A 20,543-nucleotide genomic window follows, 5' to 3' on the forward strand; every position below is an offset into this window, starting at 1 on the left:
GCCAATTGTTGCCAGTAAGTTACTGTGAATTCATTTTACAGTAAAGGTACTTTACTTCCATTTACAGTATAGTATGCATTTGCTGTAAAATACAACACAATTAAACACTGTGATTTTATTGTATTTACAGTATTGATTGTTTTACTGTAGAAGAAATATCAATTACATACTGTGATTTCAATTGTATTTACAGTGCAATTTAAATACTGTATCACTAGCCATCTTTAATAGAATCAACCATATTCTAAAATATTTAAATTAACTGCAGACAGCAAGAAAATTGTTAAGAGTTATTTATTTAACAATAGGAACAAGACAAGGTATGATATAATATGTAATAGTATATGCAAGTGTGTTTTAGTGTATGGCTTCGTGAAAAACCTATTCCACACTGAGTTAATTTATGAGTTTTCTCTCCAGTGTGTATTAGCATGTGGCTTTTAAGATCTAAACTTTGTGAAAAACCTATTCCACACTGGGTTCATTTATGACGCTTCTCTCCAGTATGTATGAACATGTGGTGTTTAAGAATTGAGAGTCGTGTAAAGGCTTTTCCACACTGGGAACATTCATGTGGTTTCTCTCCAGTGTGTATTAGCATGTGGCTTTTAAGATCTGAACTTTGTGAAAAAGCTTTTCCACACTGGGCACATTTATGACGCTTCTCTCCAGTATGTATCAGCATGTGACGTGTAAGATTTGAGAGCTGTGTAAAAGATTTTCCACACTGGGAACATACGTGAAGTTTTTCTCCAGTATGGATTAGTAAATGGATTTTAAGATGTGAACTGTGTAAAAAAGCTTTTCCACACTGGGCACATTCATGAGGCTTCTCTGCAGTGTGTATTAGCATGTGGCTTTTAAGATCTGAACTTTGTGAAAAAGCTTTTCCACACTGGGCACATTTATGACGCTTCCCTCCAGTATGTATCAGCATGTGACGTGTAAGATTTGAGAGCTGTGTAAAAGCTTTTCCACACTGGGCACATTTATGACGCTTCTCTCCAGTGTGTATTGCCATGTGGGTTTTAAGATTTGAGAGCTGTGTAAAAGATTTTCCACACTGGGCACATTTATGAGGCCTCTCTCCAGTGTGTATTAGTAAATGGCTTTTAAGAGATGAAATTTCCGAAAAAGCTTTTCCACATTGGACACATATATGACGCTTCTCTCCAGTATGTATCAGCATGTGACGTGTAAGATTTGAGAGCTGTGTAAAAGATTTTCCACACTGGGCACATTCATGAGGCCTCTCTCCAGTGTGTATTGCCATGTGGGTTTTAAGATTTGAGAGCTGTGTAAAAGATTTTCCACACTGGGCACATTTATGACTTTTCTCTGTATGTATGAGCATGTGGGCTTTCAGTTTTGAAACTTGTGAAAAAGCTTTTCCACACTGGACCCATTTATGTCGCCTTTTGCCAGTTCTTTGCCTTTGATAAACACCAAGAGAATGTATTTGCTGGTGTTTCTTGAGCTCAGGAAGTGTTGCGAAGCTCTTCCTGCAGACAGTGCAGTGGTGCAGTCTTCCTTTGAGTTGCAGGTTGAGTTCATCATTCTGTCCATGGATCCTCTGTTGTGTTACATATAAGTGGTCTGATGCACCTGGAAGAGTTACCATAGAGACTTAGAATGATACAGATGTTCTAGAAGAGATACCACTTGACAGATAGATGTACAATAGTGTCCCAATAGAGTCCCGAAGTGTGATGTAGCGTTTCCATGACGGCAGAATCACTGGATCTAAACAAACTTTCGAAGTGGCTTAAATAGCATTGAATGTAGACATGTGGCATAATTTCTAGATAATAAATTGTTTTAAATGTAGGCTATAGTCATTTAAACGTGCTTTACCTGCTAGGCAGCAGCTTAGCCACATAACACGGATTCCCTGGCAGGTGTAATAGTAAGAAACAAAATTCCAGTGGATATTTCACGTCTTCTCAAAGACTGGCGGCTGTTAAGAGTGACGTTTTTTATAAAGTAAAAATAAAGCCAAAATACGTCCGTGAATTTAAGGATTTTAACAGCATGCTGTGAAGTTACATGCAGGTCTCTTTTACGGAGGAAACCCATGCTAAAATAAAACTCTGTAGTCACAAATGTGGTTATCATGGCCTAGGGCAACCAGACAGTGATAGAGGACGGAGGCGTGAAATGTTTTAACAATAACGAGGGTTTATTTTATAAACCACAACGAAAATGAACAATAACAACAATAGACTAATGTATAAGCAGGTAGTAGTCAGGTGCGGGCGTGTGTTGGGTGTAGGAAATGTAGCGTATGCATGTTGCGTGTTACATCAAAGGAAATATAAAGTAAATAGAGCAGCGGTAGCCGGCACAGCAAGCAGCAAGCAGCACAGCGACAGAACAGCGGGACCGAGAACCAGAAGTAGGCCGCCATCTAGGCCACCCCGCCCACTTCATCAGTCCTATTTGGGGAGACACATGCAGATCATGACAGTGTTTTTTGTGTTGGTATGTATATGTTGTAATATGTGATTCCTACAGTGTAAAAAATATATCGTCTTAGAAACGATGTAAAATGATTGAAATATATTAAGAAAGCCACCACTATGGTGATTTCTAATGGTAGATTGATTTGTTTAGATCCAGTGTAATCGCTGCCTTGACAATGCTGCGTCATGGCTTCAGTACTCTATTACACTGCCAGGTAAGCTAGGTGTACAATTATCCCAAGTGCACTGCACAAACTGATATCTACTTACTTTGAGCTTTCTCATACAATTATTTGACAAATAATAAGTCAAAATCTTCGTAAATTAAAGGGACACCAGGCAACGTTTTTGTGTTAATTACTCATCTTCGTAAGTCGGTATATGGTTAAATGACTCATTACAGGGCGAGTGAAGACTCTGGCCCGCCCCTCTCGTACCTGCCGACCAAAGCAGGATCAGTTTACATGCAGAGGCAGGCTAACGAAACGCTAGCTATTGTTGCAAACGTGTGTATAATGGCAGAGCCGGCTAAAAAAACAGGGAAAACCCTTGACGGAAGATGCAAAGAAAAGGAAAAGAGCTTCAGACCGAACGAGGGGGAGTTTCGTAGAGAAAAAGCATCAGGCTTGCCTGGTGTCCCTTTAAGACAAACTATTTAAGATACATTTACTTACCCTATGGACAGATAATGTTACTTGTTTTATGTCTTAATTTAAGTCAAGTCAACTTTATTTCTATAGAACATTTCATACACAGAGGTCATTCAATATGCTTTACATAAACAAAAGCATACAGTAATAGCTGATAAAACCGTAGAAGGGCAATAGTCAAAGAATAGTTTAAAAAGTAAAGAATAATAATAAAATAATAATTAAAGAAAAAAAACATAAAAACACACAAGGGTAATAACTTAAAAGGAGGAGTACAGGAGCCTGGTGGAGGACTTTGTGCAATGGTGGAAACTCAATCATCATCTTCAACTCAACTCAACACTTCAAAGACCAAGGAGATGGTGGTGGATTTCCACAGGTCTAAGCCCACTCTGCTACCAGTCTCCATTGATGGGGTCAATGTTGAGGTGGTAAGCACCTACAAGTATCTGGGTCTCCACCTGGACAATAAACTGGACTAGTCAGCCAACACTGACACACTCTACAAGAAAGGGCAGAGCAGGCTGTACTTCCTGAGGAGGCTGCGGTCCTTCAATGTGTGCAGCAAGCTCCTCAGGATGTTCTACCAGTCTGTTGTTGCCAGCGTCCTCTTCTATGCAGTGGTATGTTGGGGAGGAAGCACAAAGAAGAAGGATGCGGGGCGACTTGACAGGCTGCTAAGGAAAGCTGGCTCTGTAGTGGGAACTGAACTGGAGTGCATCACTTCAATATCTGACAAAAGGACCCTGAACAAACTGATCAACATCTTGGACAATGAGTGTCATCCACTCCACAGCACTATTGTTAAGCAGAAGAGCCTGATCAGCTGGAGACTTCTGCCTTGCACAACAGACAGACTGAGGAAGTAATTCGTCCCCAGGGCCATGTTCAATGCTTCACTTAAGGGAAGAGGAGAAATAGACTTCTCCGCATAGTCTGTCTGCCCCTTCACCACCGTCATGTTTTGAACTGTCTGTCCACTAGCCACTTTTTACCACTGTCTTCTGCTTCACTGTTTGCGTGCTATATTAGCACATATGCATAACCCCTCCCTCCATGCCACAGCCGAACTGTGGCCACACTTATACCTTTTCTTAATATAGTAATATATATATATATATATACAAGGATACAAGGATACAAGGAAGTTGTTCACACCTTGTTCGTTGCGTCACACCTCAACCCGCCTCAAAGCCAACGCTGATTGGACGTTCGTTTGGTGAACTGCTCCAAATTTTCTTTAACGGAAAGTATCCAGACTGATCTGCGAGTGAAACCCTGAAGCTCGCGAGATCAGGATGGTCTCACGAGGCTATCTCCAATACACATCCCCAACATACTTACAGCACACTGCCCCCCCCCCAATACACAGCACATTGTCTCATGAGGAAGCTTCTCCAACACACATATTGCACACTAGGGCTGCACGATATATCTAAAATCTATCGTTATCGCGATATCAACGCTTGCGATGGACATACCGCAAAGATTACTTAATTTTCGATACATTTTGATACATTTTCTGTGCCGCACGCATTCCATACAGTCTATGGTGTATTCACATTCTGAATGTCAACATATTTTACCAAACCGATGCTGTCATGCAGCCCAAGAAGCCCGTCCCCCACCAGTTTAGGTGTGTGGTGTTTTTAGGTGTTGAGGCAGGAGCTAAGTCGTGATGGCTGAAGATAGTGAGTCAAGCGAGGTAGGCGAAGAGGAATTGGTGACTAAAAGGAAAAACACGTCTGTTATAGGGAAATATTTTGGTTTTATGAAGGCCGACTTATTACAAACACAGCGCCAAATTCGTCCTTCTCCACCGTGTTCAAATAAACAATTTCTTTCGTTGTTGTTATAGGATCAGAAGATAGCCTATCTGTCTTTCACTGTAAGGCTTGTATTTCATAATTTGCATTTAGCAAAAGCCCCAGACAGCAGCAGAGAGGTAATCAGGATTCGTTGTTTGTAAAAGTTGTTTAGCCTACTTTGTTAGCCTGGACTGTGTGATCGCAGCCACTTACTTTCACTTTCCGCTGCCCTCGTAGTCGGCATGCCGGTAGCCTAATAACGTGGGATGCGCAGCGTATGAGGTTACAGACTGGGATACTTAAGATTTTAGATGAGTGACCGCCGCGATATAGCTTAAGTACAGTAGCTTTTTTGCTAGGCCCAGCGAAGGCTGGCAATGTGGAATATTCCGCTGGTTGGTGCGCAAGTATTCAGATTGGCTGTCTATCCTTCTTTTACGAGGATTTTCTTGGAGCACATCTTCCACTCAACTTCGATAGCCTAGTCAGTGGGTATCTTAGCTGTCCACCTAGGCTACATAATATACTGCTCAAAAAATTAAAGGAACACTTACAGTTTTCCACAATTGTTCAAACCAATTTTTTGAAACCTTCCACCCTTGTTCTTGCAAAATAAAACACTCGCCTTAAAAGTTTTTCTTCTGCTCAGAATCAAACAGTGTCAGCACCAATCCAGTGTATGATTGAAGTGTCCCCTTAATTTTTGAGCAGTATATTTTATATTGTTTATGTAGAAAATTATACATTTATTTCTGTAATTATACATTTACCCCCCCCCCCCACCCTTCAGTCTATGTTAGCAGCAAGTAGAATGGAGAAAAACATTAAATATTTAAATATCGCAAGTTATATCGTTATCGCAGTACTCAATAATGTTATCGCATATCGCATGTTTTCCTAATATCGTGCAGCCCTATTGCACACTGCCCTCTCCCCACATACACAGCACACTATCCCATCTCCCCTGTCATCCCCCCAACACACACACCAAGACCCCTGGCAGTTGGGTTAGCCCCTTGAGCCGTGGATCTGCCCAAGGTTTCTTCCTTGGTAAGGGAGTTTTTCCTTGCCCCTGTTGCTCTTGGGTGCTCCTTGTTGGTGCCTCGCCCCCCCTTCTTATGCAGCCCTTGCCACTTAATCTACTAAACCCCTCTACTACTGCACTTTTTACCCCTCTTCTACTGCACTTTTTACCCCCCCCCATTGATGCACAAATAGGCTGACACCAGACATAATTTCACTGCATTTCTTACTTCCAGTAACTATATGCATGTGACAATAAACTTCCTTGTATCCTTGTATCCTTGCATGACCTGTCTTCCTGATAGGCCTACCTGTTGAAAAGTCGAACTGCATGGAACTGTCAGGGATTGTTTTTTTTGTTTTTACAATAACACAACAACCAAATAACATATCATGCTGATAGCTTTTGTTCATCTCAAACACAATGTAGCCAGGTGAGATGTTTACAACTACATGAGCTTTTATCAATCCAGTTGCAGTAGGCCTAGATCTCAACCACAATTGATGAACTGCCCTACTTGTGATTGTTATATCGATGCTACAGAATTTGTGGCTGGTGCTACAAAACTTTTAACCTCTGTAGCACCAGTGCTAGTTGCAAAAAAAGTTAACGTACAGCCTTACCTTATGCACAGAAAATCACAGGCTCAGTCCCTGCCTCAGTCATTGCAAGCGCCTCTTGATTGTTTAATCACCCACTATGTGGATACTGTTTTTTAGAATTGATTTAGATTAAGTGTTATTTAGTATAATTTGTATTTTAGTATATTTAGTATATTCTTTATCTTCTACTGTCCTTATTGCTTAGTTGTGTTTTTTTTATATTATATTATATACTTAATTACTTTTTCTGCTGTTAGTGAATGTGTGTGTGTGTTGTCTGTATGCTACTGAGACCTCGAATTTCCCCTGGGGATCAATAAAGTATCTATCTAACTATCTATCTATCTAAGTGTTTAAAAAGTAATAATTAAAACATAAACAAACAACAGAAATTATTAAAATGTTAGCTGAAAGACTTTCCCAGATTTAGAAATGTAAAAAATAAGTGATTAGCAGAAAGCATCTGAGAAAAGTCTGGTCTTAAGTCTAGATTAGACTGGCTACAGTTGGAGCAACTTTGATCTCACCTCAAAGTCGGTTCCAGAGCTGCATAACAGCTAAACGCTGCTTCACTAATCTAATCACCATGTTTAGTTCTAACAGTATAGGTTTTACTAACAGGGTCATTCCACGTCAATTCAACCAGGGCCAACGCACTAAGGTCTCACAAAAATCTGAAAAAATTACAATGTGTACCTATGTTACCCAGGAGACACACTGTAAAATTACTCTAATGCAAGATCAATACTTTCCAAGATACAGCCAGTTTTACAGGGGGAGGGGGGTGCCGATTTTGTTCAGCCTCTTTTTTTTGTCAAAGTTCACAAGTAACTGCTAGGTCCAAGATTTCCAGTGAGTACAAACAGGATTCAAACACTGTTCAGGTGAATTAAATGTGTAATCAGTCGCATATGTAGCTCTTCTGACGTATAGGCCTACTTGTTACACTTGACGTTCCCACCATTTAAATGAGATGACCGTGACCTCTAGATCATACCTGCCAACATTTGGTTTTCAAAATCCGGGAGATTTGTGCGGGGACCCTTCGGCACGACGGGGGGACATAACTTAATTAAAAATTATTTCTGCGCTATCAACATTGCCATCTTCAGTTCGAATTGCATCACGTTTTCTGCCTCTGTCTGCCTCTATCTGTCGTGATGAAGGATGAGATCGCCTGTGTGCCCTTACTGGCCTCTTCTGCGCGATGGTGCCGCTGTGTTTTAATGTGCTGACTAACGTCATTTTTCCCTCCGTGGCCTACATTAAAATCAACACGACACACCTTACAAAAAGCGTGGAGGTTGTCGATATGACTGGGTAAGATACACGTAAATTGTTGCGTCCAACATTGCTGAAATTTACAAGTGTAGCCTACTTCGGTTTCTTTGCGGGGACACCGCGACCGCCTTCACCTGCCATGTCTATCGGCTCGCTTAAACGCGACTGCGCAGCTGGGTTATAGGTTGCCAGGTTAAGGTGACAAACGGGTTGAAATTGTATATGGTGTGTGTGGGTTGTGTGAATATAATGCATTTGATACAATATCTGGCAACTGGACAACATTAGACAAACATATTGGTCCGATTCATAAAGGAGTTTGGGCCATGCAAATTACGGGAGTTTCCCGGGAGAAATAACAAACCGGGAGGGGTCCGGGAGATAGGGCTAAAAACGGGAGAAACCCGGGAAAAACGGGAGTGTTGGCAGGTATGCTCTAGATTTTCTTTAGCAGTGGGGGCAGGCCAGTCATAATAGCCTAATAATAATAACACGGGGGTCCGGGGGTGTCTCCCCCGGGATTTTGAAACACATAGCCTACTGAACATGGGCATCGTCATAGTTCAGTGCCAACATATTGTAAAAACACAACCACGGCCTTTATTTGGTGAACGGAGGTGCAAATCATCTCCTTTACTTTCTTTGGTTATTATAAAGTCTTCGATTCACTTTAACGCTTTACCTTCGCCACATTTACAAATATGCAATTTACCTTCGTTAGGCTATCAGTGATACTTTTTGCTTCGAATCGCAATTGAGTGCGTATTTAATGTAACATGCCACATGATTTCCAAGAGGCCTTTAGACAGGCTCATTTCTGACTTCATTAGACTATTATTGAATTTATTTATGTTGTAAGACGTGAAGAAATGAAGGACATCGGCAATAGCCAGGCTACTATATAGAAATACTTTGAAATTCCCTTTGAGTCGGATCTGCTCCACCTTTCCACCAAGTTTTGCAGAAATTGTGCCCGTGTTTTTTTGCGATATTGTTGACAGAAACTATTTGTGTGGTGCAACCTGTTAAATATTAGTAGTTAATAAACTCCAAGGTGCCAATTTAGGTTGAAACTAAACTATGGCACTTACGTTTAGCTTATAAATGTACAAATGTAATGAATTGTAATGTAGCCTAACTTGTTCAATGGGCTGAGGTGCAGTGGCTGCAGGACTAAAGCGAGCGAGAGATGCAAGAGTGGACAACAGCTCATGCGCTTGCTAGAGATTATTATTATTTTTAAAGGGCCAGTACAAATGGCCGCCAATTGAAGAGCCCTGCCATGGAGCAAGAACTAAACCATGTAGGAGGCTTAAATTGTGCATGCTGGTACATGAATAGGAATAGTATGTAGCAAAATCGTCTCGTTTGGTCTGGATGATCCTGCATGGTCATAGCTGTCCCTCAAAGTTGATCAAAATTTTATTGGAGTTTTTGGCTAGGCTCTGTTTAGGCCTTCAGAAGACATATTTGTACTTAACATAGGCTCTTGATTTATTGTCCTTATTGAGATAAGTAGAAACACTAACAAAAAGCAATGAATGAAAATAAATATCTTCAGGGTCTTGACAGCAGACCTCACAAGTCTGAAAAATCATTTTGGTTCTCATTTTCAGAGCACCCAAACACCTTGTGAGAATATACAAAGATTGACACAAAGATCCTTTATTCTCCATGATCCCTTATGGTTAAAAAACACCAATTTGACTTCTTTATCTTTATGCAAATCTTTCCTTTTTATTTTCCACTCTGAACATGGGCAAAATGCACCATTGAGATCAGTATGTTTTGTATAGTTACCACAGGTTACTCTATACAACCACGGGTGGCACTGTGCTAACTCTGTATAAAACATATTGATTTGATTTCCAGGGTTTCCCGCAGGAAATGTTTTGGTCAAGGTGGTAGGTCGTAGGTCCCGGGGGGGGGGGGGGGGTGGTTCTGGTGTATCGTATCGGTTGCCCTCCGATGGGGGGGTGTGGGTGGTGGGTGTTGGCGTCTTGTTTGTGCGATACACTACAGACTCTGTATATTTAACACTACATTATAAATAAATAACCAGCTTCTCAAAATAACAGTTAACAAAGAACAAAGTAACAACACCAAACAAACTACAAACAACAGTATACAAATATTTCAAAATATCTGTGTAATTTGTGCAATTTTAACAAAGACTATTACAAACTATAGAACAAGTGCAAAAGAAAGTGCAAAACAACAAAATGTGCAAATGTGATCAGTCACTACTTATGGCAGAGCTGACAACTAGCATTGTTACAAGCCATCCTCCTTGGCTTTAAAAAGATAATTTCAAGGGCCCTTTGGTAATTGCACTGTTTTACTATTGGACCATTAATGCTTATCTTCATGGAGGCTGTCAGACTGTTGACCTGCAGCCTGTTCCGCAAGTCTGTCCTGATCTATACACCGAGAGTGAATGAAGTTTAGATCATTTTATAGTTTTGTGTAATATGGATGGAATTTGAGCGCGGAGTACTTTTTAATTTAGAGGCCGGAGTGGCCGCTCTGTTCCGCTCCCATACCGCTCACACCACGAGTCTGAGGCATGCCCACTAATAAAACCAAGACCGTTAAATTTCAAAGATATTGGCCATATAGCCTAAGTTCGTTAATGGGGATGGAGTTAGCTAAATAATTTAGAAAGCATACGCGTAGGCACGGATGGGCCTGGACGAGCCTAGGCCCGTCTATTGTCAGTTTTGTCAGTCCGATTAGACGCGCAAGTCAACACTGTGCTGAGAGCAGGTGGCTGTTTACTCGGCTGCTTCTCCGGTCAAATTCGCGTCAGGTCAATTTAGCTCCCTGGTACCAAAGAACTAAGAGCAACGGCAATATATTTCACTCAGAACATTTATTTTAAAAGACTGCAACACTGATACTGCAACAACAAACAAACTTGGCAGTTTGGGATTAATTGCCAAAAGAACGAAAATGACAAATCACGCAGTCGGCTAAATATTTTAAACTGATGAACCCAGCATCGGTGCGTCGCATAAATTAAAACACAGATTGAAGCAACAACTTGATCATTGGACAACCCTACCACTAAACCTTTCCATAGGCCTGCAACGTTTATGACATAAAAAGTGGAATATGAACGCATTTCATCACACCTGACAATTAAACGGAGCTGTGGCTGTTCGCGATTTGACTGATTTATAAGAACGAGGAGCGAGGAGAGATATTTGCACCGCTCAGCTCCGCAGCTCTGATTCGGAGGCATATCACATATGTAAAGATTATAAAATCAAATTATTTTTCGGTTCATGACACGTTTCTTCTTATTTTTTAATGTGTTCTGCGGAGAAGGGAGATTGGCATTGGTCACGGTTTGGAATGAAAGAGAGAAATCTGGACAAAGTAACACTTTTTTTTTTTTTTTTTTTTTTTTTGACGACGTAGTTAAGACGGCAGGCTTGTTTTGCCAAGGCGGCCGCCTTGACTGCAAAGTGCTGCGGGAAACCCTGATTTCAATAGTAATGTACAAGTTGGTTTACCATCAGAAATTTGAAATTGTTATACGTTTTGTCTTCACACTTTGATCAATGATGAGGCTTCTCTCCAGTGTGTGTTTGCATGTGGCGTGTTAAGTCTGACATTTGTATAAAAGCTTTCCCACACTGGGCACATTTATGAGGCTTCTCTCCAGTGTGTGTGAGCATGTGACGTCTTAGGCCTGAAATTCTTAGAAAAGCTTTTTTACACTGGACACATTTATGAGGCTTCTCACCAGTGTGTATTAGATAATGGGAATTAAGAGCTGATATTTGTGTAAAGGATTTTCCACAATTGATACATATATGTGGCTTCTCTCCAGTGTGTATTAGTATGTGGCTTTTAAGAGCTGAACTTTGTGAAAAAGCTTTTCCGCAATGGACACATTTATGAGGCTTCTCTCCAGTGTGCGTCCGTATATGGGTTTTAAGACTTGAGAGGAGTGTATATGCTTTTCCACACTGGGCACATTCAAAAGGCCTCTCTCCAGTGTGTATTAGTAAATGGCTTTTGAGAGCTGAACTTTGTGTGTACGCTTTTCCACACTGGACACATTTATGAGGCCTCTCTCCAGTGTGTATGAACACGTGGGTTTTAAGAGTTGAGAGGTTTGTAAAAGATTTTCCACACTGGGCACATTTATGAGGCCTCTCTCCAGTGTGTATTAGTATATGGTTTTTAAGATCTGAAATTAGTGAAAAGGCTTTTCCACATCGGACGCATTTATGAGGCTTCTCTCCAGTATGTATGTGCATGTGGTTTTTAAGAGTTGAGAGGTGTGTAAAAGCTTTTTCACACTGGATGCATTTATGAGGCCTCTCCCCAGTGTGAGATAAAATATGTGATTTAAGATGTGAAACTACTGAGAACCCTTTTCCACACTGGGCACATTTATGAGGCTTCTCTCCTGTGTGTATTAGTATATGGGCTTTAAGATGTGAAGTTTTTGAAAAAGCTTTTCCACAATACATACATTTATGTCGTCTTTTGCCAATACTCTGCCATTGATTAACACCAGGAGAGTGTGTTTGCTGGTGTTTCTCAAGTTTAGTGAGGGTCGTGAAACTCTTCCTGCAGACTGTGCAGTGGTGCAGCCTTCCTTTGAGCTGCAGGTTGAGTTCATCATTCTGTCCATGGATCTTCTGTTCTGTTACATGTGGGTGTTCTGATACACCTGGAAGAGTTACCATAGAAACTTAGAATGACAGATGTTTCACCAACAGACACCTTATTTACTGTAAGACACCCTTATGCTGGGCATACACTGTGCGATGTGTTTGTATACCAATTCACACTGTACGAGTAAGGTCGCTGTGGAGCAACCATATATGGGTACAAGTACCCAAGTGGGGCAACAGGCTACATAGTACCATATGGGTAGTCATTTCCTGACCCCCACCCCTTAAACGTGTTACATACTCGACGTTCCCGACCTGTAGCGCGACAATGTGGCGTCGCGGGAGCGCCGTAACCATTTATACTCACGCGAGGTGGTCGCGCCATTAGTTGCAATATTCTCCTGAACAGAGATCTGTTGTAAAAACGCTATCGCTACCTACTTTACACAGTAGAAGAAGCGGTCAGTAGCATTGGCGTCAATGGCAGTAAAAGCCACAGAGACAGTAAATGATAAAAGCTAGCCTCTGTGATGATACTTCAGACTTCGATTGCTGCTATTCACAACTACCATCATTACCATCTAGTTTCCAAGGTGTGTGCAGATAGATAGATAGATAAACAGACAGATAGATAGATACTTTATTCATCCCAAGGGATATTTTAATCATTTAAACATTTTACCTAGCTGGCTGGCTAGCTAGCTAGCAGTTGGCTGAGTTTGTGCAATTTCCTAAAGTGGAAAGAGATTTTGTTCAGGTCTTAGCAGACATCTTTTGGTTGAAAATAAATCTTTTCTATTCTTTCCTCTAAAATCCACGTGTTGCGACTCTCGCTGGTAACTTTGATAAAAATTCACGACTGTAACAAAACAGTCCTCCGAACTGCAACTCTCGCTTGCCCTCGAACTAGTCCATCTTCCGGTTTCCGTTTTGAAATTGAGTGGAGCGACCTGATGTGAATTTGAGCTGGATATTCGCACCCAGAGCTAACTTGCAATGCAACTTGCCATAGTTAGCTTCAATTAACAACCGGATCTCCTTATATGGTTCTTTTTTGTAGGCGAACTTCAGAGGTCAATTCACAGAATATTTCCACATAGATTTTTATGGTCCTACTAGCTACCCCACATACAATTTCAGTTGTATGACAACGACACAAAAATACAAACACGCCTTATTTTATCCTTATTATTAGCATGGCCTTTTGTTTTGGAGACTTCACATTTTGGGTCAACATTAACAAAGGATTATATTAAAAGACCCTCAATATCACTTTGCATGTTTTTTTCTGAAACTAGGGAATTCTATCAAAACCAATGACACTGTGGCACAAACTTTTAATGATTGAATTTTACTAAGAACATGTTTGTCTTCCATTCTACAAAGTTTGGTCAGGCTAGGAATAATACTTTTTAAGATATGAATGTCTAAACATGGCTTCCAAGATAAGACCTTTTAGAGAGTGTAAACAATTAAGGGCAAAAAGACTATGAAAACAATAGAATTGAACACATTTTTTTTTACAGGTTTTAGTTATGGAAACACTCTAAACCCTAAACATTGTGTAATTAAACTGAGGAAATCGGAGTCCGTGCTGCAACCATTTTCCTGGATTTTGTCTGATTTGACACGGAATGCCCCCACTGCAACAGTGCTGATACAGACCTCTAGAGTCAAAAAATGCAGCATTATTTAGCTCTGTGTGAGAGGACTTACTTTCTAGCAGGTGGTCATGCTCCTCCTCTTCTTCCTCCTCCTCTTCTTCTCCTTCCTCCTCTTCTTCTTCCTCCTCTTCTTCAGTCTTCACCTGTAGCATTTCATTGTAAGTAGACCTTGGTGACTCTGTGACGTCTGTTTCAGTTTTACTGTGAAACTCTGCAAAGGGCTTTTCCTCATCATGTTGAAATGTAATCATATGATCATATTCCTCCTCTTTTATATCTTCTTCTTTCACAGTCACTCTCAGATCAACCTGGTGTGTTTCAGCACAGCCGGAACTAAATGGAAGTCTGCGGTCCATTGCCTGTAGTCAGAGAAACAAAATAAAGGCAAATAGAACGTTCAAAGTCGGTTTCATTTTCATTGGAAATCAGTTTATTTTCATTTGAATAAGTAGAATATGTGCTGAAGATGTTATTCGTGTTTCGTTTTTAGAAAAGTAACGAAATTACATCTAACCAGTGGTGCAAATGAGTAGGCTAACTGACATGTCAAAAGTGCATGTGAAATGCGTCGGTAGACCGTTCCATACACATGGTGCTAGGCTGTTTCTCAAAGTCGAGGATTCGTGCTTTGGTAGAACGAGCCCTGCCGAGTCAAATCCTTCAAAGACGAGGCAAAGCTTCTTAGCTTTTGGAAAATACACAATGGAACAGACTAGCGAGTGTGCAGGAAGCTTATTTAAATACATAATAGAAGTGTCGTGAAGGATTTTATGGAACCGAAAATGTACTACTCTCACCCATAACTTCCTTGAGAAAGGTTCTTTTATGAAGGTTTGAATACAAAGTTGTGTTGAGACAGCGCAGCGGTCACTCCCGGAAGTTACCTGGGATGTTTGGCTCGCGGATAGGCTACTGTTTGTCCAAACACATACCTTCCTCCAACAAGTTCGTTGCTCCGTCAAGTCTGCTGATTTGCTGTTTGTGCCTGATTACACGTGGGATCGTGTTTATCTTCGAAAAATGTCTTAAACCAACATTTACTACTCATGCGTGACTGAGCTACGTGCGTGGTGGAACCAGAGAAAACCCGGCCACAGTAGTGTGAAACTAGCGACAGTAAAGAAAATTCCAATATGGCCGCCATTCGCGAATCATTCAAAATAAAAGTCAGAACATATTCATTACTTTTTCAATAAAAAAGTTTAAAAATTATTAATTTAAAACTGTATTGTGTTACCAAAGGGAAAGTACATTTAGAAAATAATTAAATAAGACATTTAAAAAATACACATTAGAATGCTATATTTTTCCTACACCAATTTAATTAAACTGTGTGGCTGTGAAAACAATAAGTTGTGCATATGTAAAAGGGGGGTGAAATGGAATCCTTATAACATGTACTTTCAGAATATATATAGATGTTTATACCAAGTTCGCCTTTGTGAGTGCCAGGCCATACTAAGTGTGTACCGAGTCATATACTATAGGCCTGTCATTGGCACAATGTTGAACTTCAAATTGTGTGGCTGTGAAAACAATAAGTTGTGCATATGTAAAAGGGGGGTGAAATGGAATCCTTATAGCATGTACTGTAAGAATATATATAGATATTTATACCAAATTCGCCTTTGTAGGTACCAGGCCGTACTAACTCTGTACCGAGTCATATACTATAGGCCTGTCATTGGCCACTGTTGAACTTCAAATTGTGTGGCTGTGAAAACAATAAGTTGTGCATATGTAAAAGGGGGGTGAAATGGAATCCTTATAACATGTACTTTCAGAATATATATAGATATTTATACCAAATTCGCATTTGTAGGTACCAGGCCATACTAAGTGTGTACCGAGTCATATACTATGTCTGCCATTGACATACACTGTTGAACTTCAAATTGTGTGGCTGTGAAAACAATAAGTTGTGCATATGTAAAAGGGGGGTGAAATGGAATCCTTATAACATGTACTTTCAGAATATATATAGATGTTTATACCAAATTCGCCTTTGTAGGTACCAGGCCATACTAAGTGTGTACCGAGTCATATACTATGTCTGCCATTGACATACACTGTTGAACTTCAAATTGTGTGGCTGTGAAAACAATAAGTTGTGCATATGTAAAAGGGGGGTGAAATGGAATCCTTATAACATGTACTTTCAGAATATATATAGATGTTTATACCAAGTTCGCCTTTGTGAGTACCAGGCCATACTAAGTGTGTACAGAGTCATATACTATGTCTGCCATTGACATACACTGTTGAACTTCAAATTGTGTGGCTGTGAAAACAATAAGTTGTGCATATGTAAAAGGGGGGTGAAATGGAATCCTTATAACATGTACTTTCAGAATATATATAGATATTTATACCAAATTCGCCTTTGTGAGTGCCAGGCCATACTAAGTGTGTACCGAGTCATATACTATAGGCCTGTCATTGGCACAATGTTGAACTTCAAATTGTGTGGCTGTGAAAACAATAAGTTGTGCATATGTAAAAGGGGGGTGAAATGGAATCCTTATAGCATGTACTGTAAGAATATATATAGATATTTATACCAAATTCGCCTTTGTAGGTACCAGGCCGTACTAACTCTGTACCGAGTCATATACTATAGGCCTGTCATTGGCCACTGTTGAACTTCAAATTGTGTGGCTGTGAAAACAATAAGTTGTGCATATGTAAAAGGGGGGTGAAATGGAATCCTTATAACATGTACTTTCAGAATATATATAGATATTTATACCAAATTCGCATTTGTAGGTACCAGGCCATACTAAGTGTGTACCGAGTCATATACTATGTCTGCCATTGACATACACTGTTGAACTTCAAATTGTGTGGCTGTGAAAACAATAAGTTGTGCATATGTAAAAGGGGGGTGAAATGGAATCCTTATAACATGTACTTTCAGAATATATATAGATGTTTATACCAAGTTCGCCTTTGTGAGTACCAGGCCATACTAAGTGTGTACAGAGTCATATACTATGTCTGCCATTGACATACACTGTTGAACTTCAAATTGTGTGGCTGTGAAAACAATAAGTTGTGCATATGTAAAAGGGGGGTGAAATGGAATCCTTATAACATGTACTTTCAGAATATATATAGATATTTATACCAAATTCGCCTTTGTAGGTACCAGGCCATACTAAGTGTGTACCGAGTCATATACTATGTCTGCCATTGACATACACTGTTGAACTTCAAATTGTGTGGCTGTGAAAACAATAAGTTGTGCATATGTAAAAGGGGGGTGAAATGGAATCCTTATAACATGTACTTTCAGAATATATATAGATGTTTATACCAAGTTCGCCTTTGTGAGTACCAGGCCATACTAAGTGTGTACAGAGTCATATACTATGTCTGCCATTGACATACACTGTTGAACTTCAAATTGTGTGGCTGTGAAAACAATAAGTTGTGCATATGTAAAAGGGGGGTGAAATGGAATCCTTATAACATGTACTTTCAGAATATATATAGATATTTATACCAAATTCGCCTTTGTAGGTACCAGGCCATACTAAGTGTGTACCGAGTCATATACTATAGGCCTGTCATTGGCACACTGTTGAACTTCAAATAGTGTGGCTGTGAAAACAATAAGTTGTGCATATGTGAAAGGGGGGTGAAATGGAATCCTTATTACATGTACTTTCAGAATATATATAGATGTTTATACCAAATTCGCCTTTGTGAGTACCAGGCCATACTAACTCTGTACCGAGTCATATACTATAGGCCTGTCATTGGCACACTGTTGAACTTCAAATAGTGTGGCTGTGAAAACAATAAGTTGTGCATATGTGAAAGGGGGGTGAAATGGAATCCTTATTACATGTACTTTCAGAATATATATAGATGTTTATACCAAATTCGCCTTTGTGAGTACCAGGCCATACTAACTCTGTACCGAGTCATATACTATAGGCCTGTCATTGGCACACTGTTGAACTTCAAATTGTGTGGCTGTGAAAACAATAAGTTGTGCATATGTAAAAGGGGGGTGAAATGGAATCCTTATAACATGTACTTTCAGAATATATATAGATATTTATACCAAATTCGCATTTGTAGGTACCAGGCCATACTAAGTGTGTACCGAGTCATATACTATGTCTGCCATTGACATACACTGTTGAACTTCAAATTGTGTGGCTGTGAAAACAATAAGTTGTGCATATGTAAAAGGGGGGTGAAATGGAATCCTTATAACATGTACTTTCAGAATATATATAGATGTTTATACCAAATTCGCCTTTGTGAGTACCAGGCCATACTAAGTGTGTACCGAGTCATATACTATAGGCCTGTCATTGGCACACTGTTGAACTTCAAATTGTGTGGCTGTGAAAACAATAAGTTGTGCATATGTAAAAGGGGGGTGAAATGGAATCCTTATAACATGTACTTTCAGAATATATATAGATATTTATACCAAGTTCGCCTTTGTAGGTATCAGGCCATACTAAGTGTGTACTGAGTCATATACTGATACTCACAAAGGCGAATTTGGTATAAACATCTATATATATTCTGAAAGTACATGTTATAAGGATTCCATTTCACCCCCCTTTTACGTATGCACAACTTATTGTTTTCACAGCCACACAATTTGAAGTTCAACAGTGTATGTCAATGGCAGACATAGTATTTGACTCTGTACACACTTAGTATGGCCTGGTACTCACAAAGGCGAACTTGGTATAAACATCTATATATATTCTGAAAGTACATGTTATAAGGATTCCATTTCACCCCCCTTTTACATATGCACAACTTATGTTTTCACAGCCACACAATTTGAAGTTCAACAGTGTATGTCAATGGCAGACATAGTATATGACTCGGTACACACTTAGTATGGCCTGGTACCTACAAAGGCGAACTTGGTATAAATATCTATATATATTCTGAAAGTACATGTTATAAGGATTCCATTTCACCCCACTTTCACATATGCACAACTTATTGTTTTCACAGCCACACAATTTGAAGTTCAACAGTGTGCCAGTGACAGGCCTATAGTATATGACTCGGTACACACTTAGTATGGCCTGGTACCTACAAAGGCGAACTTGGTATAAATATCTATATATATTCTGAAAGTACATGTTATAAGGATTCTATTTCACCCCCCTTTTACATATGCACAACTTATTGTTTTCACAGCCACACAATTTGAAGTTCAACAGTGTATGTCAATGGTAGACATAGTATATGACTTGATACAGAGTTAGTATGGCCTGGTACCTACAAAGGCGAATTTGGTATAGATATCTTTATATATTCTGAAAGTACATGTTATAAGGATTTAATTTACTCCCCTTTTACATTTGCACAACTTATTGTTTTCACAGCCACACAATTTAAAGTTCAACAGTGTGTGTCAATAGAAGCCCTATGACTTGGTACAGACTTGGTATTGCCTGGTACTACAAAGGCGAACTTGGTATAAATATCTACGTGCATTCTGAAAGTATATGTTATAAGGAGTCCATTTTACCCCCTTTTAAATATGCACAACTTATTGTTTACATAGCCACACAATTTAAAGTTCAATAGTATTGTGTATAGTATGACAGGCCTTAGGTAGGCTATGGCATATACATATAAAGACAAATTTGGCATAAATATCTATTCTGAAAGTACAAGGAGTCCATTTTAGCCTACCACCCTAAGTTTGAACTAAGTGTTATTTGATAATAGTGTAATTTTAGGTCTTGTTAATGAAAAAGGTAATCCTTCCACAATTATATTAATGCAAAGTATAATAGTATAAAAAACATTAACTTTAAATCAATGTATAGTACATTATTATCCCCCTTTTCTATGTTTGTTTTTGTTCCCTTCTCATTTAATAGTAGCCTACATCAGGAGATGGAGACGTTTGTCCAGAGAATGTCCGTAGACGGGCTCTGGTTTGTCTTGCCTTGCATTGAGAAAGGTGTTGCGTGAGATCACTTCCGTTCAATTTGAAGGATGTTAGCAAGACAATTCTGCTACAATTACAACATTTGCACATGCATTTACATAGGCTAAGTTTCAGCAACATGTTTACATTTCGTGTAAACCTTTGAAAAATACTCTGAAAACCGAATTTTAACCTACTTTATCTGATCGTTCGTCTGTACCTTTATTTTGACGCTTTTCGCCGCCATATTGCCCGCTATTGTCGCGTACTGTCGCTTACTGTCGCTAGCTCCACGGAACTCCCGGCCACAACAACAGTCTTCTTCTTTTGTCAGGGTGTAGGCCTATGGCAGTTTACAGTGTATTACCGCCACCTAATGGATTGACGTGCAATTAAATGGATGTCATTTTTAAAAAAAATAAACTAAAAAGGAAAACAACGAATTAAATCCTAACTGCTAATTTTGTTTCTTAGATAAATGTTAACTTGGAA

General features: G+C 39.6%; 1 protein-coding gene across 1 annotated transcript; it reads right to left on the minus strand.

The window, feature by feature from the left end:
• Positions 1–317: 317 nt before the first annotated feature.
• Positions 318–15,215, minus strand: LOC143120561 (uncharacterized). Its single transcript, XM_076281382.1, has 4 exons — positions 15,058–15,215; positions 14,178–14,484; positions 12,317–12,517; positions 318–1,605 (listed from the first exon to the last, which is right to left on the minus strand). Exons 2-4 carry the CDS (start codon positions 14,479–14,481, stop codon positions 482–484), a joined length of 1,629 nt encoding a protein of 542 aa, XP_076137497.1. The 5' UTR covers positions 14,482–14,484; positions 15,058–15,215; the 3' UTR covers positions 318–481.
• Between the last annotated feature and the right edge of the window lie 5,328 nt (positions 15,216–20,543).

Source organism: Alosa pseudoharengus, unplaced genomic scaffold (assembly GCF_046254945.1).
Source record: "Alosa pseudoharengus isolate Yale_2024_CS ecotype anadromous, Long Island Sound unplaced genomic scaffold, YU_APseudo_1.1 YU_APseudo_1.1_scf_1, whole genome shotgun sequence".
Lineage (NCBI taxonomy): Eukaryota > Metazoa > Chordata > Actinopteri > Clupeiformes > Clupeidae > Alosa > Alosa pseudoharengus.

Bases quoted from the DNA above. Each gene is read 5' to 3' on its own strand.
- LOC143120561 (XM_076281382.1), bottom strand. From the start codon at position 14,481: ATGGACCGCAGACTTCCATTTAGTTCCGGCTGTGCTGAAACACACCAG. The intron at 12,518-14,177 runs GTAAGTCCTCTC...TAACTCTTCCAG, and splicing joins GCATGACCACCTGCTAGAAA to GTGTATCAGAACACCCACAT. The intron at 1,606-12,316 runs GTATGTATTGTG...TAACTCTTCCAG, and splicing joins TGGCAAAAGACGACATAAAT to GTGCATCAGACCACTTATAT.